Source organism: Dermacentor variabilis, chromosome 7 (genome assembly GCF_050947875.1).
Source record: "Dermacentor variabilis isolate Ectoservices chromosome 7, ASM5094787v1, whole genome shotgun sequence".
NCBI classification, from domain to species: domain Eukaryota; kingdom Metazoa; phylum Arthropoda; class Arachnida; order Ixodida; family Ixodidae; genus Dermacentor; species Dermacentor variabilis.
In genome coordinates this window covers 82,015,370-82,039,039 of record NC_134574.1, presented here as the reverse complement: position 1 = coordinate 82,039,039, position 23,670 = coordinate 82,015,370, and the positions used below count along the sequence as shown (strand labels likewise).

General features: G+C 45.2%; 1 protein-coding gene across 2 annotated transcripts; it reads left to right on the top strand.

The window, feature by feature from the left end:
- Positions 1 to 23,342, top strand: LOC142586876 (uncharacterized). 2 transcript variants are annotated; one of them, XM_075697753.1, is made up of 5 exons: positions 1 to 153; positions 1,049 to 1,185; positions 1,256 to 1,323; positions 9,628 to 9,714; positions 22,526 to 23,332. In XM_075697753.1, exons 2-5 carry the CDS (start codon positions 1,124 to 1,126, stop codon positions 22,675 to 22,677), a joined length of 369 nt encoding a protein of 122 aa, XP_075553868.1. In that variant the 5' UTR covers positions 1 to 153; positions 1,049 to 1,123; the 3' UTR covers positions 22,678 to 23,332. The 2 variants fall into 2 exon arrangements, with proteins under 2 accessions (XP_075553868.1, XP_075553869.1); XM_075697754.1 differs by lacking the exon at positions 1,049 to 1,185 and having other exon boundaries at positions 7 to 153; positions 22,526 to 23,342.
- The last annotated feature ends 328 nt before the right edge of the window (positions 23,343 to 23,670 follow it).

Here is a 23,670-nt window from a genome sequence, read left to right as displayed (position 1 = left end):
CGCGAGGACCTTTCTGCGTATCTTGAAGACTGACCACTCTGCTGAGTTGCAGATGGAGTCACCACACTAGCTTTGCGCGTTGTAATAACTGTGCGTTTTATTCTTTCCAGTTGTTCGCGTTCTCTAAGATGTACAAACACATCTTATGCAAAGGTTTGTAATATCCGATGCTTCAGAGAGCCAACCTTCAGTTGGAAATGTTTTTGCGCCGAGCCATAACGACGAATAGGGATTCGTATTTCTACTGTCGCGGAACGTAGCTCTAAAATCCGTTGTATCCACTAAACGTCTCCAGTAATTTTCTGCAGGCTTAAGCTGCGTGCTCTAGAGGTCGAGCTCGACAGGATATCTGTGGTCTAACAGTCCTTTAGCCTGCAGTAGGGATTCGAAGCTGTTGTGGCCGCCTGTCTTAAACGGCAGAATGCAAAAAAGCTCTTGTGCTGCACATTTGCTTCACACTACAGAACCCTCAGTGACCAAAATATTACGTAATATCCAATTATGGAGTCCCAGCTTTGCGTTGAGATGTGAAACCCGCTCAACCATGTCAGCAATTTAGTTGAGCAACACTTTGCAGCATTTTCTGTTGCAAATACACAAGACAAAGTCGTCACAGGTGTATGTACACAAGTATTGATCAGCGGTGGCAAAATACGTGAAAATTTTGCCGGAAGCCGACGTCTCGACAAGCTTACTTTTTGTCATCCGTTTAGTTAGGCTGAGCATGCGGATCGTTTCTGTTGAGCTGAAATATAACCACTATATGACCGTCTAGAACAAAATAGCGATATATCGCCACGCTACGCAATACATAACGAATATCTCAAGGTCTGCCGGTTTGATATTTCTCAGAAGAATGCGCTTTCGTCTTCACATCCGCAGAACTGCTATTAAAGTTGTGACTACTTGTCAATACCTTCATCGGAGACATGAAAAAGACTTTCTTATGCTGTCTAAAAGAAACTCGTATACCAGTGTAAAGTTTTATTGGAAACTAAGCTATTGTACTACGATGTTTATGATTCGATCTTGCTTTTTTAACTTTCAGTTTGTAAACAGCTCGGAACCCATATGGACCTACAATACTACTGAGCTAGCACATATACGCTGCCAGTTTTATCTGATGCGTTCCATACAACCAATGTTCATTGAGTTCAACAGAACGCACTTGTATCGTCACCGAGTGTAAGATTCTTACGTTCCTAAATTCCCTGACTCTTCCTTCTGGAGTGTAATTCTTATTTCTCATTAACAGAGTTCGCCTGGCACAACGAGGACAGTTTAGTACGGCGTTGGCTGAACGGATGACTGTCAGTGATATGGGTATGGCTCATTTATCTACTCCTATTGGCTAATATAAAAATTGCATGATACTCGCCGCAACGATTTTTTGCATATTATGTAGATATATTGCTCGATTTTGATTTATTCAATACTGCGGACACAGTGTCAAAGCAAGTAGCAAGACAAATATTAATGGCACAAATATCTCCATGACTACCAACAGTAATGCGGTGAGAATTCGAGCAACGTAGGGACGCACCGTATTCTTCAAGTCACGTTTATTTGACATCACTAGTGCTCTTCCTATGGCTTTCATTGCTTGGGCTATATGTAACATGCTTCGCTATCGTCTCATTTTGCTATGGCACTAATTTTCTATGGTCGCGCTTAAGCATGGTTACATGCCAACTTTATGACACCGACGTAGTGACGATGATGGAATGACGAAGAAGAAATTACGTCTACCGAAGGGCAATAGCGGTGTGACGATACGGCAACAGCTGACAATGAGATGACGATTTTTCATACGATGCGGGTGGTGCAAATACGACAACGTAACGACGACGACATTATTTCTAGAGGGCGACGACGAGTGAGTGACGACCACCCTATGATAACAACCGGAAGACGAAGCTGGAATGGCGACGATTCCACGGCCACTACGACATGACAACGGCATCATTACCAATGCAGGATAGCAGTATCTGACAACGCTAAGATGGCGATAGCACGACAATGGGGCATAATCATGATTGACTGAAAGCAGCATCATTGCAACACATTCACAAAAGCAGTATTACGACGACGGCATGACGAGAATTGCATGACGTTGCAAAAACGACAGAGGCACGGCGACGACATGACGACTGCGGCATACTGACTGTGTGTCGAGACGTTAGATGATGAAGTTAAAATGACGACAGTGGAAATACCGTCATGACATCATCGCAATTCTTTGACAAAGTATGGATGACAATGGCTGCATGATGACGACACAATGACGACGATGGCATGACATTGCTATGAGGACAGCAGGATTTCGACAATTGTGTGACAATAGCACGAATACAATTGTAATAGGAAGCCTGTGTGACAACGATGGCGTGACAACGAAAAACGAAGGTGAATTTACGGCGATGGAACGACCAGGGGGGGGGGGGGGTATTCTGTATGAGTCCACCTAGTGGACTGTCCATTTCGACCGCTCCTAATTGGATGCTACTGTATGAGAGAGGAGGAGACGGGCGGCCCTAGCCAATCAGCAGCGGTCGAAATGGACAGTCCACTAGGTGGACTTTTACAGAATGCCCCGCCCCCGCTGTACGACATCAAAAAGGTGGTGTGCCAACAAATGAATCATGACTGCATGAAAGCGATGGTATGAGGATGATGAGGTGACAAGAACGACATGACGAAGTCTGAATACAAAGCTAGAAGGACGACGATGCAACGACCACGAGCACATACCTGCTTGCCCTAGCTGTTGATATGTTGGGCCACTGTGTCGGGGTAGGAGGCGTGATGACAACATCATGACACGAGTTCGATCACGAATCTGGAATAACAATGAGAGAATATCCAAGACGGCTTCAGGAACACAAGCTTATAACTGATGGCATAAGTTCGTACAGTCTACTTAGCTTTGTAGTGTAAAGGCTCGAGATAGATAGATAGATAGATAGATAGATAGATAGATAGATAGATAGATAGATAGATAGATAGATAGATAGATAGATAGATAGATAGATAGATAGATAGATAGATAGATAGATAGATAGATAGATAGATAGATAGATAGATAGATAGATAGATAGATAGATAGACAGACGTGACAGAAATGGGAAAAAAATACTAATCGCAATAAGGCAACGAAAAGAAGCAATAGTATAAAATATAGTGCAATATCTGAAGAACAACCAAATATAGTTATAATGTTAGGACCATGATTTAATTGCATAATATTATTAATTGCACAATATATTACAACTATTATACTTCCTCCTGCAAATACCTGTGAGTTAGTCTCAAACTGTGACTTGTCGTGTGGTGTTCGCTTTACCTGATCATTTCTATCGTCCTTCTCTGCTCTGAAACAATGGTTTATTTTTAATGCAAATATTATTATTCGCCTACTTCGGCCTTTTTAGCATTTCTCTCTATCTGTTTATCTATCTAAGCTCTTAGGCCAACGCGTGGCCCTATATGTCTACCTGCTTAAGCCACCACCTCCTGGTAGTGATGTCTTTGCCGTTATTTCATGATCGTCATTCCACCTTAGTTATTTTGCTTTGTCATGCCGTCATCGTCACGTCATCTTCTTCATAGAATCGCCATGCATTCATTGTAACACTGCCATAGTGGCGCCGTTGTTGTCTTTCAGTCATCGTCACCACTATCGTTTTGGTAGCATCATCATGTCTTCTACTCCGACCGCGTGGTCCAAGTTGTCTAATTCAATGCAACCTCGCTACTATAAACATCACATTAGCGAACTTTTCAAAAATCCCCTGCTGACTTCTTATAGTTTCAATGTACATACATTCTAATACTATGAATTTTTCGGAATAAAGATCCTTATTCAATTTCCCTGTGATGATAACAACGCGTCAGTGCTACGAAATAATTGTTCTAAATCTGGTGATTCTTAAATTTCCGTGCATCCTTTACGGCAGCCTAAACAGTAGGCTAGCACACGACAAGGCTGAGTGCCGACGTCGGGGGCATGGGGTCGGAAAACCTGAGATGTCGCCCGAGATAGAAAAAAAAAACGCGGGCGATCACAGACAAAAGCGCATCAAGCTTTGTGAGCGCATGCTCCGCCCAGAAAAGTGTCGCCTAGCAACGGAGGCGCATCTCTTCATTCTTTAACCCTTCTTTCTGCGCACGCCTGTTCGAGCTACTTTCTGCGGCCGTACTACGTGAGCGCGGTGGGAAATGTTACCTCAGTACTCGCGAGGATGCCACATGGTCGCACTTCGTACGTGCCAGGCGGTATCATTTACGTACGTCTGTGCTTTGGCATAGTTCAGGTATCTGCGTTGAGTGAGACAGTTGCGGTGTCTTCTGCGAGAAATGCGAACAGTAAACAAAAACCAAGAAACATTTTGCTTTCTAGGCGACATGGAGCTATCTTTCTGTCGGCAGTTCTCTCGAAATTAGCTTATGTGTAGCTCACGTCACTACTATGAAAGGTGCTTCGATGGCGCGCTGCGGCGCAATCTATGGAAAATGGCAAGAGCGTGCGCCAACAGCGACGTTTAAGTGGACAGCTGATATGGTGACAACTTATGAACTGATGGGTTGATGGGTGTAATGGTTAATCTTGGGGCTTTCTCTATACCGATCGTTCAGAATAAAGAACAATTCACCGCGGTCCCATGGAGTTCGTTATAGCGAGATTTCACTGTAGCTTGGCTCAGTAGGTATGCGATAGGAGTCGTGATACCGTCGTGGCATCTGCATTCTCATCTGTTCGGCTTTCTCATACGACTTGTGATGTGGTGGCCATCGTGCCATTGCCGTCACACAGTTGTCGTCATGCCGTCGTCATCAGGCTGTCGTCATCGCATCGTCATCATCACAACTTCGTCACTGCATCGACGCCAATGCTTCCTAAATATATCGCAATCATACTGTCGTCATTCAGTCGCGATTATGATGCCCTTGTTATGCATTCATCGTCAGGCAGCCTCTATCGTTTCTCTACTATCAAACAGTCGTCTTAATGCCATCGTGATCATACCATCAGCGTCACTCCAGCTTTGTGACTCCTCTTTTCTCGGGCCGCTGTCGAAACGCCATTGTCGTCTCACAGGTTACGTGATTCAGTCATTTTGATGCAACTGTCATCGCTCACTCGTCGTCAACACGTTTTGTCATGCCGTTGTCATACCATAGTCGTCTCTGCATCGTCGTCGTGCAGTCGTTTTCATACCGTCATCGGTATTCCGCCGTGGTCCTTCTATCATCATCATTGTAACTTCGACGTCTGACATTCGTCATGTGAGCATCGTCATACCGTTATAGTCATGCTATCATTGTCACGCTGTTACTTCACCGCAGCAATCATTAAGTGTGGCCATGCCATTGTCACCATAACACCTTCGTCCGTCCATGGACGTCATTCGTTTTTTCGTCCGTCTTGCGTAATCATTCTGTCAACATTGGATAGCGATTATGCAGCCATGGTAATGTTATCGTCGTCGTTGGATCCTCGTCACACAGACGCTATCATGCATTCATTTTGATACCATCGTCATCAGTGCATCTTGGCCATAATACCATCAGCCACATCTTCATATGGTTGTCGTCACGTCATCATCGTCACGCCATCTTCGTGAGGTCATCATGATGCCAACGTTGTCAGAAAGTCGCCGCCATCTCATTGTCCTCTCGTCGCCGTAACTTTGTCGTCGTTATACGATCGCCATATTAGGAATCGACATGTCATTGGTGTCATGCGCTTGTCGTTACACGCTTTTGTCGGTTCATCGATATTATTCTTCCATCATTCCATCGTCACTGCGTAAGGGTTACGCGGTCTTCTTCATGCCTTTATGCTCATGGAGGACCTTGGCAACAGAGTACCATAGCAAAGTTGGACGATACAGGAGTATATGGCATATAGTCGAATCAACGAGTCTCATATTTGCCACAATAAGTGTTAAATAAAGGTGACCTTAGATATAAGTATGTCGCTAGAATACTCTATTGCTAATCACATCATGTTTGATAGCTATCGCGAGATGCGTTACGCTGCAACGTTCTTTCGTAACGTCATTGTTAAACCCCTGATTGCACTACCTACTAGAACTTTGGCTTTCACGTTGACTTTTTGTCTATCCCACTGACCACATCTGTAACTCTTAGCGCACACCTCTTGAGTAGAGACTTCTCAAAAGAAAAACAATGAATTCACATTGACTGAAAGAAACTGATTGATTGAATAATTGATTGATTGATTGATTGATTGATTGATTGATTGATTGATTGATTGATTGATTGATTGATTGATTGATTGATTGATTGATTGATTTTCCTAATGCGCAATACATGTCCCCGAACCTTCGGTTGCTTCAGTCATATGTTAGTGATCACTGAATAAGGTGGACCACTAATGACCTAATAATTTGAAAATATGACTGACAACAACTTGGTCCAACACATTTTCTAAAGATATTTCCTTCACGCGTGCACGCCTGGAGGTGCGCACGCGTGGTTCCCATTTTTATATCTGGTGATCCCTCCTTAGTCTAAATTACAAGAGCACATCATATCATCCACCGTCATAAAATTTCTATCAGATCACAATTTCTTCTCTAGCAATCAGCATGGTTTCCTTCGTGGTCGTTCCTGTGAAACCCAACTATTCGAATTGGTAACTGACCTCCATGAAGCCGTTCATATTGGACTAAAAATAGATGCTATATTTATTGATTTTGCTAAAGCATTTGACAAAGTTCCGCACATCCCCTCAATAATGAAGCTAACGAATCTTAACATAAATAGTAGGATTACAAATTGTATAGCTCATTTTTAGCCAACCGAAGTCAATCAGTCTGCGTGAATGGGTACTCATCTTCACTTTTGCATGTAAAATCCGCTCTACCACAGGGTTCGGTCCTGGGTCCAATATCATTTCTGATCTATATTAACGACACAGAAACACTTTATCTTCGACTATAATGTTATTCGCAGACAACTGTATCATCTACAGACGAATTAGTAACGCCGAAGACGAGAACTTATTACAGGTAGACCTCGACAAACTCGCATTTTGGTGTTGCCAGTGGCAAATCGAAATTAACATTTCTAAAACTAAGGCCATGACGTTCACGAGAACACATAATCCGGAATTGAGCTACACGATTCAGGGAATCCCTGTTGAGAAAGTATCCACATTTAAATATCTCGGAGTTCATTTATCCTTTGATTTATCTAGGAACGAGCACATTAATACCATAACCAGTAAGACATCCAAAACACTCAGCTTCATTAAACGTAACCTATACTTCGCGATCTCTGCTACTAAGTTATTAGCATACACTACGCTTTTTCGTTCAAACGTAGAGTACGCATCCATTATTTGCAATCCGCATCAAACCTATCTGATCGATCAGCTCGAAACAATACAAAATATAGCAGCAAAATATATAACAAAAATATTCGCGAAACTACAGTTTTGCGGATATCAAGGAATCACTTTCATTGCCCTCTCTTCAAAACCGCCGACTAATAACATTGTTATCACATTTTCACGCGCTTTATCATAGTAGATCCTCGTTCCGCGAATCTTACATAAATGCAGCTTATAGTATTTTTCAGTGTTTTGATCACCCATCTTAAGTGCAACCCCTTTTTGCTCGCAATAATCTGTACCATCATTCAACATTACTTTTGGCAATATATCATTCGAATAAACCACCGAGTGACATTGTATCTGCCTTCAACCATGATGATTTTTTTTTCACAAGTTGAAGGTTATCCTATATGTGTGATTATTTCTTTGTTGAGTGCTTACTTGCGCATGTTATTCTTTCTGTATATAATGATGCCACTGTACCTTACCAATGTTCTTTTTTACACGTTTGTATTTGTAACTGGCTCCCCCTATGTAAAGCCCGAATGGGCCTTTAGTGTATATGAATAAATAAATATTTAATAAGCGAATAAATATTAATAATAATAATAATAATAATAATAATAATAATAATAATAATAATAATAATAATAATAATAATAATAATAATAATATTACTAAAATAAGATATAACCCTGGGAATTACCGGTCGAATGCTAAAACTTTTAAAAGGTTATCTGCATGATAGAGAAGAAACAGTTGTTTTGGAGGTGCTTATTCTGATACTAATGTTGTTAACCAAGGTATACCACAAGGCTCCTCCCCATACTAGGTCCCTTACTATTCTCTATTTATATTAATTATTTACCCACTTGTCTTAAGACGGCACATTGCGTACTATAAGAAGACGATACTATTATCTCGTTGCGTGACAATTCTTTAACAACCTTAATCCTTGATCTACGCAATAAGCTTGACCATATTGCTGCTTGGTGTTCGTCCAAGCATTTAATTATCAATCCTTCAAAAACTCCAATTCATGATTTTCCAATCTAGCCAAAGAATACTACCTGGCTTGCCTGAGATAACTCTAGATGGTCATCACATTCCCGTCTCCGACTGTGTGTCATTTGCGGGCATCAGATTAGATTCTAACCTTAAGTTTTCTCAACACATTGCCTTCAGTAAGCAAAAGTGTACATTCGGTATTAGAGCATCAATCAAATCAAGAACGTATTTGTCTAAAAACGTATTATTAGCATTATACTTTGCCCTCATTCACAGTAACATTTTTTATGGCATTGTTTCCTGGGAAACACATATAACTGTCTTATCTCGCCTATTCAGCCCTTACAAAACCAAGCAATACGCATTATCACTAATATTGTGGCTTCACGAGTGCTACTCCACTACTTCTTGAAAATAACATCCTTTTTTAACGAAGCTGTTCAACTATCATCTACTAATTATGTTTTATAAATTACTTAATAAACGGCTCTCACACCAGTGCATTGATTCCAAGCACGTCATCAATAACAATAATACCAGGTTTACACGTTACTCCAATTTTCTACTACCAATATGGTTCATTCTAAATATTGAAAAATGACAGCACCATTGCTTCTATAAAACTCTGGAACGGTTTACCCGTCAGCATTAAATCTTCATTCTTTCATACATTTAGTCATGCCCTTAAGCTGTTTTATGTGTGTAACTACGTTTACGTCATTCATTACACTACATTTGCCATTTGTATGTATTGACAGTTTTTTTAATGCACTATAGGCTTATATACATACAATTTGTTTTCGTAGATATTATTTTTCTATGTTGTATTTTCGCGATTGTGCTCATTTCTTCTGGTTAACTTGCTCTCCTTCAATATTTCTCTGCATTGTTATTATTAACCGAGGGTCCCGTTGCAGTTTTTGGCTTTGGGACCCTTGTCTATATATTGTATCTTACCAATTCATTGTGTTTAAAGAATAATAAACTGAAACTCAAACTCAAACTGAAGAGAAACGCACTCCTATTCATTCGATATACTGAGCGGTCCTTTATTATGTAATAGCCCTTAGCTGAGCCCTTGGTTAAAGTAACAGTCATGTATCTTCTGGTGCCATCGCGTTATGCCTAGTGCTTATTTCTTTTTTATTATTATATATATTTGCGTCCTCAAGGAACGCCAACTGGAAGCAATTTTATCTTGCCTTTGCATTAAAAACTCAAAAATTATCTCAAATTGGCACCATTTTCTATTTCAGGTGGGTTACAACTGTCTGTTGAACATTTATTATATAAGGCTCCGGATTCTTCGTGCGCCGTTATTAAAGTGCGGTCTTCTTTCGGTCGTAAGTATTATTGTCTTTTTTTTTCTATAGCACGGATTAAATTCCGCATGCTCATGCGCAAGCACTTTATTAAAAGAACAGCCATAAGATTGATCCCCATCAACAGTTTATTAGCGTTTCATGTCTGTGCTTTTAGTACAGTACAGCGCATAAGTAAATAAGAAAAAACCCCAAAGAGCGCCTTTCAGTAGACTCTTGAATAAACTGTAGCAAGCACGTGAACCCACAGAGTGCTTACTGCATTCTGATGAACTAACGCTATACGAGCTCGTTTTCGTGACATTTTCGGCAAAAAAAACTCTTTCACCCTAGCTATACCATTCGTATTTTTCAAGTGCCTAAATCGAAGATAATAAAGTGCGCACAGTGTAAAGGTGTCTTTCGTGCTTTTCATGCTACAAAAATTCTGTTGTATTTCTTATAATGAATGTGCCAGGACAATTTACATAATTTTACATGAACGCAACATTTGATTACTAGAAAAAAATACATCAGACTACTTTTAAATGACAGGTTTACTTCGTAAGGACATTTGTTTTTCTGCGTTATAACACACAGGCGAAGTGATCTACATGCAGAACGTTTGCGTTAGCTAGTTAGTAACTACCTACTTCAACACAGCTTGTAGATTTTTTTCTAGTTGCTATATATTATGTACATTGCCACTTTTCATGCAACTGACTAATCTCACTCCTCCAAGCTTTTTCTCCAGTATATGCCAGCAGCAAGCAGCTCTCCTTCGGGGATTTAGTTAGGTCTATAAAGTGTCCCAGACGAGGGCCCGTCGTCTTATCATACTTTGTTTATTCTATGTGATATTGGATCGCACAAGCCTTCCCGTAAAATATTATTTTCTTGGTGGGAAGTCTGGGTCCCCTGGGTTTGCAGAATGGCAACGCGGTGCATATGGCTGCGAGAACGACGGCCCCATACTTTTCAAACCATGAAGTATGGTTATCAGCTTTCTTCACCTCAAGTAAAACAATCGTGGCCTAGTGGTTGAGAATGCGCATTGTATGCTGGATGTGCATGGCTCGAATCCGGCTAGCGCTATGAACCCACCGGTTTCAGTCTTTTCCCACTCAAAACCTTGAAGCCCTTCGTCATCGCAATGTTAGTTGTTAGTTGCAGCGATTCTTCGGTCCGTTAGCGTATCCAAAAGAGACCTAGAAACTAAACTTTCCGCAAGAACGCAAAAGATTTGTTCCTGGTGACTGAGTGCCTTTGAGCCTCACAATTGGTGACTCACCCATTCCTGATTACTACGGATGGTAACCTATATGTTTATTTGACCGACCCGAAAGGACAAATTCGCGGGGTGTGTAGAGTAGAATGTTTTTGCTCCAGCCGACTTTGGGTTGAAAGAGAATGTACTGCATCAACGGCGTTTGACAGATGAATTGCACAATCGTCTCATCGATGGAGACGTAACACGTACTCAGAGGCAGAAAGTCCGTAACACAACTCCACCAACGAACCAGACAAAGGGTCGTATGCGCCAAATTATGTCTCCTTTCTTCCATTTCATGTTAGATTGAGGCTCTCTAAAAATTCTCACACGGTGCCGCAGAATGAAATATCGCTAATTCAGCATGTTTAAAACCGCATAAAGCTCTCTTGTCTCCTACAGCCGATACAGTTTCGTTATCTGTGCATAGAAAAGGCATAAAATGGCAGCAAACCTCGAAAATTTTATTTCAATCTTTTCACTGATGTGTGTACTGAACTCCAAGTTTCCTTAGTTTAGCTGGTGTTCATTGTCAAGAAAGGCATATTCTGGCGCGCTAGTTACTGGTATGTAATGGTAAAGCTAGTCCTGAAGAGAACGAATTCATAGCCATCACTGCCGCTGGAGAAATCTTGCATCCATCGTGCAAATATCGAGCGGGCTGGCAATAAAAAACAACAACTAATTATTAGGTCGACATTCGTTGGCACCAATTTGTTGCGCGCAGTTAGGTGGGAATCACCACGCGCATTGTCGCCTTTCTTCACCTGCCTTTTGTCTGTCTCTTCCAGTGATAGAAGACGGTGCTTAATGCTACGAGTCCCTAAAAACTGATGATCGCTATGGCTTCCTGCATTACGACGGTCACAAAGTGGGTTCATTAAAAATGACCGGGTAGAGTTCCTTCGCACTTCGTATTCGAAACGTCGAATGAGACAAAAACTAAGCTGATAACAGCGCGTGTATATCCTGAATATGGAGCTGTAGTGGCTTTTTAACCGCTATAAAAACCTAAAGGCTGTCACATCAAAGCATGCATGAGTTTGAAAACAGAACTTCTTTGACGGTCGTGGTAAAAAGTTGCACTGCTGAAGCTCGAGATCCAGAATTCCTCTCTAGGCGCGGTGACTAATATAGTGTTACGGAGGGACAAAAAACAGAGAAACAAGATCGCGAGACGCTGGCTGCTGTGAGTTGTTGGTGTTCCGCCATCTTGACCCCATTGACTGTGCGTGTATGAACATTGTATATACGCTCTATGCTCCCAACATCCCTGCAGCATATCGGTGGGACGTGCGGGATACCACAGCTGCAAACGGAGCTTCGCAGTGGACGTCGCATCGCAGTCCTCACCATGAATGACGGTGGGCACGCGGGATCAACGTCGTTGCCGCCTCCAACGCCACCATCACCAGCTACATCGCTGTCCCCTTCAGTCGTGGTTGTGAAACCCAAGGATCTCAGAACTTAAAGAGTGTGCGGCAATCTACGAAGGCGTGAGGGGAAGCAACAGATGGGAGCCTACGCTTATGCTATCTAATCTCTTGGTCTACCTACGAAGCACGTCAAAGGTGTGGTTCGCAAACCATGAAGAGGAGCTGACCAGCTGGGACCAACGCAGACAAGTTAACACAGTTGATTGGCAACCCAGCCTGCCGTAAAATTGCCGTAAAGCAGGAACTGGCCTCTCATGCCCAATCCGCCACGGAGTCCTGTGTTTCGTACATCCAGGATGTGCTGGCGCTTTGTCGTAAAGCCGACCACGACATGACAGAAGCTAAGAAAGTAGGGTATGTGCTCAATAGAATTGCTGGCGATGCCTTTAATCCGGTCATGTGCAAAAGCTGCTCTACAGTCGATCCTATCATCAAAGTGGGGACAATTAGAGCTGGCCAAAAGCCGACGCGTCCTGCAACCATTCGCCAGACTTCCCAATACTTCCTCGACGTCGACGTGTGGAGATCAGCCCGCACAGCAGCATGCGTCGCCATCACACGATGTGGTGCGAATTGTTCGACGGGAACTGGAGGCGATGGCGCCCACAGCTTTCTGTTTGCCCAACAATGATGCTACCCCTCTTTCCGTACCCTCGTACAAACCATCCTTCGCCAGGAACATGAAAACATTGGCCTACATTCTGTCTGTACTGTCGCCAACACCAGAGTGAACAAAAGCCCTTCTACTGTTTTCTCTACACCCCAACGCTTCTCTCCGCGTTATCGCCACCCGACTGAGTGGAGAACTGCAAACGACCAGCCGATATGTTTCACCTGTCGCCGCATTGGTCACCTCGCCCGATAGTGTCGAAACTCGTGGCCTTCAACACCTCGCACGCCAACATGCCTGCACCGTTTTCATGGTAAGACCCGAAATGTTTCGCCCAACGCAGAGTCTAACAGCGCCGATAATTCTGCTAGGAACACGTGGTAATGCCGCTCATCATCGCGGCGCGGACACCAGTCACCAAACACACCGCCTACCTTCCCGTTCGCCGCAGCCACATCGCCTTTCGTTACCTGTGGCTTTTGGCAGCACCCTTCCGGAAATCTAAGAAAGGCAGCCCTTGGAGGTGGTGCTGCATTGCCTACCACCACAGCAAATCCTCTGTCTGTGCCCACAAGGAGAAGTGTAATTGACGTTACAATACACGTCGTACCTGTCCAAGCATTCGTCGATACTGGAGCCCCCGTATCTATGATCAGTGCTAGCCTACGTAGGCGTTTAAAGAAGGTGCCCGAGTGCTTCGTGTGGCCGACAGCGGCGTGCTGGTTGCTCTTCGAATATGTATAGCGCTTTTAAGTATGGCCGGCCGCCCTACTCCTGTTCTCTTAGTTGTGATCGACATCTGTCCGCACGAACCTTATCCTTGGATTGGACTTATTATCCCATCGTTCCAATCTCATTGACTGCGCAACCGGCATCCTTCAGTTTGAACTGCCTCAAGTCGCCGATTCCCCTTGCACCGCTCCACCGCACTTGCGTTCGCTTCGAGATGTCCGTCAGTCACCTGAGGCAGTCACGTCACTTTGACTACACAGCCACAGATTCCTGCCGGTAAATATGTCCTTCGGCCCATCATCAACGTGCTTTTGAACCGAAACGTTGTTATTCCGCATACGCTGGTGACCATTGCTAATAACGGCATGGTTCTTCCGCTTCTGAATTTCAGTATCTGCCCTCAAGTGCTTGCAGCTGGCATGGTCTTGGCCAGCCTTTCTAATACTTCCGAATTCGACATTGAAAGCCTGAATGCCGAGAGTGGTTTCTTGGCGCCAATTGCAACTCACAGATCTGGTATCCTAACGGATGACTTCGCGAAGATTATTGCACCCGAAATCACCTCGACACAGGCCACGAACATACGCCTCCTCCAATCGTACAGTGACATCTTTGATTTGGTGACAGGCCTTTAGGACAAACATCTGTTGTTCACTATCGTATCAACACTGGAGACACCAATCATATTCGTCGGATCCATATTGCGTATCGCATGCTGAACGCAGAGTCATCCAATCAGAAGTGGACAAAATGCTCCCCGAAGGGGTCATGGAACCACCAGCCAAACCCTGTGCTTCGGCTGTCGTCCTTCTGAAAAAAAAAAAGTGGTACCTAGCGTTTTTGCGCCGATTACTGCCATTTAAACAAGATCACCCGAAATGGTGTCTACCCACTTCCACGCATCGATGACGCCTTGGACTGCTTGCACAGACCTAAATACTTCTCGTCCATTGATCTTCGGTCCGGCTACTGGCGGATACTAGTTGATGAAACGGACCACGAGAAGACGGCCTTCATCACCTGATGGTTTATATCAGTTCAAAGTCATGCCCTTTAGCCTATGCAATGCTCCTGCGACATTTGAACGTATCATGGACTCTCTTCTGTGAGGGTGCGAATGCACCACTTGTCTTTGCGATCTTGAGGATACTATTGTTTTTCCTCCTAGGCTCGGCAGCCACCTTGCCCAACTCGCTGAAATTCGTGCGGTCTTCCGAAAAGCCGGCCTCCAACTGAACTCCACGAAATGTCAATTCGGGCGCTGTCAGATAAACGTGTTTCGACACCTGGTTGACGCATCCGGTGTACAACCTTATCCGGAAAACGACAATGGTGAGCGGACGCACCCCACGTCGGCTCGGTGTTTCTGGAGTTATTCTAGGCGGATATCACCAGATTCATCGGAAAGACAAGAACTTCTAGAAGAATTTCAACCCATACTTGAGAAAACAATAGAAGAGCGCATGAACCAGATGGAAGAATCAATTAAGGCGGCCATAGTCTGCATAGTCGCACAACTAAAACCCGTACAGCAACATCTTGAGAATGTAAACGCAAGAGTAACGACCTTGGCAGAAAGAATGGGTGCTGTAGCCCCTCCAAAGGAACTAGAAACAGTCAAGGCTACTCCCATGTCTTCCTTACTGCTCAGGCCATCGATACTAGACCCGACGGTCTTTAATATCACAGCTTAGTCATGGCCACGCAAAGAAAAATCAGATATACCATATGGCAATGGAATACCAGAAGTTGCCGAAATAAGAAATTGAATCTATATCATTACCTAAAAACGAAAGAAAAGGCAGACTTAATAATTTCACATGAAACGAATGGTCTCGCCAGATTGGCAGGGCACCAATCCATAGGCAATGCCGTAGGAAAAACCAAGGCCTTTACTACCCTAGTCAGAAGAGACCATACGGTTGTAGAACATGATACACCATAAAACTTTTTGTGCGCAAACAAACAGGGACGAAGAACATGAGCAACACAAGGACGAGCGCACAAAAAGTTTTAAGATGAATCTGTTCCAACTAGGCCGACTCGCAGTTATCATACACCAGTCACAGACATACACCACATACTAACTGAAATTATGCCATCAAGGAAGACAAATAACGGTCTGTTTATTCTAAACGTATACAGCAGTTTAAAATTCAAGAGGCACAGATTCTTAATACTATTCAAACGCACGCTCAACAAAGCAGGTGACCGGAAGGTGATAATAGGTGGAGACTTTAACGCCGACCACACCACACGGGGATGCAAGTACGTTCACACCAAAGGCAAAAATGTATGGCTCGACTCCCAGCAGGAAGGTCTAACCCTAGTCATGGACCTAGCAACGCCCACAAGTTAAGGCAACAGCGTCTGCGACGTCTCCACACCAGACCTCACCTTCGCTAAGAATATACAATTCATTAGATGGCTAAATACAGAGGAGGACCTGGGGAGCGGCCACTCCATAATCAAAATCCAGCTCAATGGAGGATCCGCCAAATGCTTCGGTGATCAACTCAAATTAGTTGATTGGGCGAAATTCGGGAAAATAAGGGAAGAGAAGAATACAGAAACCATTACAGACATTGACCAGTGGACAGCCAACCTAAAGAAAGACATCTCCAAATCAACGAAAGTGATCCCACAAGACGCTCAGCTAGAAGCAAGATGCAGCAGGCTCTCGCGCATGTGGTAGGCCCAACAAGGACTGCAGAAATAATGGAAAACGCAGAAACATAACAAGAGATTAAGGAAGAAGATAGCCTCACTAAACAAACAAAAATAACAATATGCACAACAGCTCCAAAGACGACAACGGGAGGAACTATGCGTGGAGATGTATCAGCAACGTAGCACGAGCAAGACGTGGAGGTAATTCAAATATCTTCTTAACCCATAGGAAACAAGGACTGTGCACAAGCAAAACGTGCACAAGATACTATACGCGTATAAAGGAGCACAGCAAGAATTTTTGGAACAGGTCGATCTCCAATACATATGACAGCCATCGCCGTGTATTCATCCCGATTACGAGGGGGGAACAGAACTCCGACCTTGATGAATAGCTTAGCGCAACAGAATTAACAGCAGTCCTTCATAAGCTCAACACCAAATGGGAACCGGGCCCAGATGCCCTTACAAACAAGACACTCAGAAATCTGGACGACTCCTCCATTCGCAAAATAACAGAATATATCAAAGAGTGCGGGAAACAAGGAAAGATGCCGCACGAGTGCAAGACGGCACAAGTCAACCTAATACCAAAGCCTGGCAACAACTACAACTCAGGAATCTAAGACCCACATCTTTAACTTCCTCCGTGGGCAAACTAATGGAGCATGCCTTACTCGCGAGGCTCACCAGCTGCATAGAAGACGATGACTTACTCCCAAACACGATGACAGGATTCCGAAGAAACATGTCTACACAAGCCGCCATGCTGCAACTGAAGCACCAAGTAATAGACGAACCAGGGAGATCGAATCGAGCCATCCTCGGGCAAGTTCTCAAGAAGGCATTCGATAACGCGGCACACCAAATCATACTGCACCAAATCAGCAACCTTGGCTTGGGCGAGCGGACGCACAACTATATACGAAACTTCGTAACGGATAGCGAGAAAAAATCACGGTAGGAGATCTGATGTCCGAGAAAGTGCCTATTGGCAGTGCAGGCACACCGCAGGGATCGGTTATATCGCCTATGTTCTTTAACATGGCTCTGATTGGTCTTCCTAGCAAATTACAAATAATCGAAGGACTTAACCACACAATCTATGCTGACGAAATCACGCTATGGGTAAGCGATGGCAGTGATGGATCGATTGAGCAGAGACTGCAAGAAGCTGTTGAAACAGTCGAGGAATACCTAGAAGGCACCGGTCTGACCTGCTCGCCTGAAAAATCTGAGCTGCTGCTGTGCAGCCCAACGCTAAAGTGGAGACCTCCCAAGAACTAAAACACACGAATCTACAAAGATATACAACTCATGACCCAAGATGGACAACCCGTACCCAAAGTCGAGCAGATAAGGGGGTTGGGAATGACCATAGAAGCCTAGGGCACCAACGGAGAAACTATTCGCAAAATCGAAGCCAAAGTTTTGCAGACGATGCGCTTGAGCAAGAGAAACACCAACAAGCATGAGGGAATGAAAGAAGCAAGCGTCATGCGAATCATCCAGGCGTTCGTCATAAGTCAGATCATGTATGTGGCGGCATACCACAGTTGGTGCGCCGCAGAAAAGAAGAAGCTGGACGGCCTGATTAAGAAGATATTCAAACAAGGTATTGGACTCATGCTAAGCATGAGCGGGGTGAAACACCTAGAGCTGCGACTGCACAACACGCTAGAGGAGCTAATAGAAACGTAACGTATAGCGCAATACGAACGCCTCTCCAACACAACGGCGGGCAGACACATCCTACATAAATTAGGGATCCGCTACCACACACAACACGGAGACAAAGGGGACATACCCAAAAAAGTAAGGATCAAACTCACGGTACCCCCCTTACGAAAGAATATGCATCCTGTACACTACGAGGGCAGGAGAAAAAGCGGGGCAAAGAACATGGCAAAGAACTGCGGAAGAAACAAGGACGCGGTCTTTGTAGAGGCTGCACGTTATAAACACAAACGCGGCTCTGTCGCAGCAGTACTTAAACACAACAGACAATGTTCCGCAAGCTTGAATATAAACACGACACGCATCGAAACGGCGGAGGAAGGGGCTATAGCATTAGCTACAGCATAAACAAACACATACTATATAATCAGCGATTCCCAGACAGCAGTACGCAACTTCGCGAACGGCCGGATCTCAGCTGAGGCGCTAAACATACTCAAAAAAGGCAAACCATCAAGGGATGACAGATGCGTCCAAATCCTATGGATACCAGCCCACACCACCGACTAAACGGGAGAGGACAACCTTAACGCGGCGGCACATAACATAGCTCGGCGACTCTCTTTCCGAACTACAACGAACGTAGACCCCTCGACAGGGCCCTCCAAAGTATGGGAATGGGAAGATAGAATGACCAGGTTTAACGATATTGCCAACCACTACAGGATGCAAAGATGCACTTATCCACGACCCCATCCACAACTCACCAGATTGCAAGCTGTTCATTGGCGACAACTACAAACCAAATGCTACAAGAGCCCGGTACTAATGCACAATATCTTTCCAGACATATACACAACAGAGATGCAAAGTGTGTGGCACCAGAGCCACTCTAGAACACATGCTATTCGAATGCCAGGAACTAATACAGGGCAATGTGAGCGAAGCCTCCATCGGCAGCCTCCGCGCGCGATCGCAGGCCGCGCTGCTCAGCTCAAACCTGGAAGACCAACTCTGGGCAGTCCAGTGGGCCAAGGAAGCCGCCGCGAGGCAAGAACTCTTGGCCGTAACCTCGGCGGGTGCCCCAGCCCACTAACTCGCCGGACGTGAATCGTTCTGATTAGAAATAAAGTTTTCTCACTCACTCACACGCAGTTTCCCTATGCAACGTTATGCTTCTGAAGTGCACTGCTTCATCGGCATATGTTCTTACTTTCGTCGTTTCGTGAAAAACTTCGCGGACGTTGCTTCGCCTTTGACAGATCTTAAGAAGAACACGGCATTCTCATGGGCCCCTCAGCAAGCTCACATATTCTCCGCTCTCATCAGGTTTCTTACCACCCCTCGCATACTTGCCGACTTTGATCCATCTGCAGCGACTAAAGTCCACACTGACGCAAGCGGCCACGGCATCGGCGCGGTTCTCGCCCAACAACAGAAAGGTACCGAGTGCGTGATAGCTTACGCCAGTCGCCTGCTATCGCCTCCCGGGAAATAATACTCCATCACCGAACGGGAGTGTACGGCTTTAGTTTTGGCGGTCGCCATGCTACGGCCATCTTTGTACGGACGCACGTTTTCGGTCGTTACAGACCAGCACGCCCTCCGCTGGCGGTCTTCCCTCAGGGACCGCAAAGGACGACTTGGTCACTGGTCTTTGCGGCTCCAGGAGTTTTTGTTTGTTGTAAACTATAAGTCTGGACGTCTGTACGAGGACGCTGAACGCCTCTCTCTAAACCATTTGAATCCTCCCGATCCGGATGCGCGTGATCCGGTGACCTGCATGATGGCATTGACTGACATAACCCACATGCGCGCAGAACAACAACGCGACGCATCCTCCATAATCACCAGTGTGCAATCTAGCCGCACAGACGGCACATGCCGCATGTTCGCACTGCACGACGGCAGCCTCTACCGCTGAAATATCAACCCTGGTGGCCCTTGTCGTTTTTCATCATCGGCGACCCGTCGTTCACGAATAACTTTACGACGCATCGATGGCTGGACACGTTGGAGTTTGCGCATGTACGACCGTGTATGGCGCCGGTTCTTCTGGTCGGGTCTCTACCGCTCTGTGCGTCGTAATGTTGCAACTTGCAAATTGTGTCAGCGCCAAAAGGAACCACCCCTGCCACTCATCAGACGACTCTATCCAACTGAACTTGCCTCGGAAGCTTTCTTTCACGTAGGCCTTCACCTGCTTGGCCCTTTTCCGACGACGACTAGAGGAAATAAGCGGATCGCTGCCGCTACTGAATACGCGACACGCCATGCGATAACAATTGCGTTGCCGACTAGTTGCGCAACTGACCTCGCCGACTTTCTCCTTCACGACGTCATTCTCAAGCACGGTGCACCTCGACAGTTACTTAGAGACCGCGGCCGCTCATTCTTGTCTCGAGTTGTGGACGACCTCCTCCGATCCTGTGCCCCTGAACACAAGCTGACCACTGCCTATCACCCAAAAACGAACGGTCTTACGGAACGTCTCAGCCGAACGCTCGTAGAGATGCTGTCGATGTAGGTTTCCAACGATCCCTGCAACTGGGATGCCACGCTGGCCTACGGGACATTCGCGTATAATACATCCCGACATGACACCGCAGGATATTTACCCTTTTATCATCTGTATGGTCGCGACCCCACTTCGCCGTTTGACGCCATCTTACCTGCTGTGCTACACGTTGCCACTGAGTACGCTCGTGAAGTCATCGATCGCGCTCACATGACCCGTCAAGTCGCCCGATTTCGTCTATTAGCCTCGCAGCGTATGCAAAACGAGTGTTACGACCGGTGCACTCACGATGTACAGTTCGCCCCAGGTGGTTCGGTGCTTCTTTTATTCACCATGTCGTAGGGTCGGCCTCTCCCAGAAGCTTCTTTCTCGCTACACAGGGTCTTATGACGTCCTACGTAAGATAACGACGTCAATTACGAGATCGCGCCATTACAGTTTCATCCATCCTTAAGTCGGCCGCCTATTGATATCGTGCACGTTTCGCGGCTGAATCCATCCTTCGCTCGCAGTTCTTCGCCTACCATGGGCCGAGACGGTGTTTCAGCACCCGGGGTTCCTCTTACGGAGGGATAAAAGAAGATATATGAAGAAGATCGCGAGACGCTGACTGCGGCGTGTTGTTGCTAGTCCGCCATCTTAACCCCATTGACTCTGCTTGTATATACATTGTAAATACAGTCTGTCTATGCTTCCAACATCCCCGTAACAATATTTACCTGCACTTTCTAGACGTGATATCTCGGTGTCCTATATATTATATATTCTGAACGTGCCATAAGTAACCGTCGAGGGCTTTTCGCTGCATAAGAAGACGAACATTGTCACGGTATTTTGAGTATTGTCGAAACCGTTGCCTGTATGAGTACGTTACAATGCCAAAAACTGAGGATCATTCATTTTGGTCCCAGAATAAACTCGTTTTGATTCATCTTAGGTTATTGCTTCAACACAGTGAACATCATCATAAGTATCACAACAATGCAGCATCTACGTCGGATAAAATTGTCGTCTACAGGCTGTTATGTAGTAGCTTGGATGTTATAACCTACAACGTCAACCCATTAGGCATTAGCACAAACATAGATATTAAAAATTAACATGCAGCTATGCTGCCAATGCATGAAATTCACATATAAATTATTAAACGCGTATTGATCGTTGTTTAATGTTTACTCGACTTTTATTTCTAATCAGCTGATTGCTTCAGCATTAAACTTTGTGCACGATGGGATTTCACACTACAGCTACGAATATCTGATGTGTTTTTTAAATGTTAGCTGTGGCGCACGGTGGGTGTTTTTACTCTGGATGCCGAGCTACCACATCGCTTGTGGTTCTGAAGGCCCTGCTACCTCTATGGCAGCTTAGTGTAACGAATTAGTTATGGCGCTCTGGTTTAAAGAACTACGCCGCTTTCCAATGTTCGACTGCTCATCGGCTTTCTATGCACACACTGGTGCGGCCACACTCACTGCAGCGCACCGAGCGAGCCACCGCCGCCAACGTCGAATTAGACAAAAACTAAGCTCACAACAGCGAGTCTACAACCTAAAATTGCAGCTGTGTTGACGCGCCGCCGCAGAACACACCCGCGCCACAACCGACTCGCGAAGAGAACGGCGAGGCGTGTCCATGTCATGGCATAACTGCCATGATACTGCGCGTGCAATCAAAGGGGCTCCACCGCCCGTGGTGCGCGGAGGGCAACACAAATTCTCAAAATTGTGGAGGGAAACGAGCGTTTCGTCACTTGAACCAATTGTCCTCTATCATTGACGGAAATGCCGCGTGAGTTTCAACCATTACAAAGACGCACTGGTAATACCGTTGGGTTTATTGCTGATTTTCTCCTTCCTCATCGCTGGTGTATGTAGCCTTCAGGAATGCTTGACAACTTGATCATAATAGTGGGTCCTTGTATTTTCTTTTATTTTTAGGTGTCCTGGACCATTACGATCTCCGCGTGAGACATTCTTCAGTTGCAGCCGGCCCTCGCCAAAGGTGTAAAAGATGGTTCTCTCAAGTCGCGCCTCACGGCAGAGTCATCTATCGTAGCAATTGTGAGAGCTTATTTCGGCCACGACAGTGATACCGTATCAGCATTCGTGCAATCCATCATTTGCCTGTTAAAATTCACTTGAATGTGCTGGAACTGATGAGTAGTGTCATATAAACGTAAAGTTTCATGAGTATAATAAAAAACTCACATTTCCCAGTTCCTCGTGCCGAAAAAATATCGCACAAGGCGCAGTATGAGCACAATGTTTCTTTCGCCACTGCAATGAACTTACACGCGCAAAGTACTCCGCACCCTGCAGCGCACTGCAAACGAGTAAACGTGGGTGCACAGCAGCATCCGCACAGGTGAGAGCGTGGTCACTGTGATGACTAGTTCCTCAATTGCGAGTTGTTAAATTAAGGCAGAGCCTCAGCGCCGAAAGGACAAAGCCATTTTTTACCTAGATCAAGCTTACGATTCGTTGCAAGAATAAGAAAAGAATACCAAAAAGCACACAGAAAGTACAGATAAACAAATTTACACTTTGCCGCGTTAGTCCTGTGAGAAATTCTATTCACTCTTTGTCGAAAATCAGGAAAAGAAACTCCGTCATAGGAAACTATAGTTACTCGCGTGGAGGCACGTTTACAGCAATTTCACTTGCGTTGGTGAAGGTACTGGTCGGGCGGACAGCGGCTGGCCATCACCGGAACTCAGAGTCCAAGGCCGCCCGAGCACCACCGCTACAGGAGAGCGGAGCCCGTACTGGCCTTTTGGGTCGCAATTCTGTCGACGCGCTGATCAGCGTCACTCCAGGCTTCTGGTTCCCTCCAAGCGACCTCTGCTATCTGCATGGCGACTCAACATGAGGCGAAGAAATTCCACCAGCAGCAGATACAGCAGCAATAGCTGAGTCTTATGCACGGCGCAGCTCTCCAGGAACAGCCGGAGTTCTCCTGGTCCCTTCGCAATTCTCAGGTTCGGGTCTAGACTCCGACGACACCGACCGCCACACCAGCGAACTTCTAATGATCCTTCATCCCTGCGCTCGAGTCTCTACTCTCCGCTCGTTCGTCCTGCCCC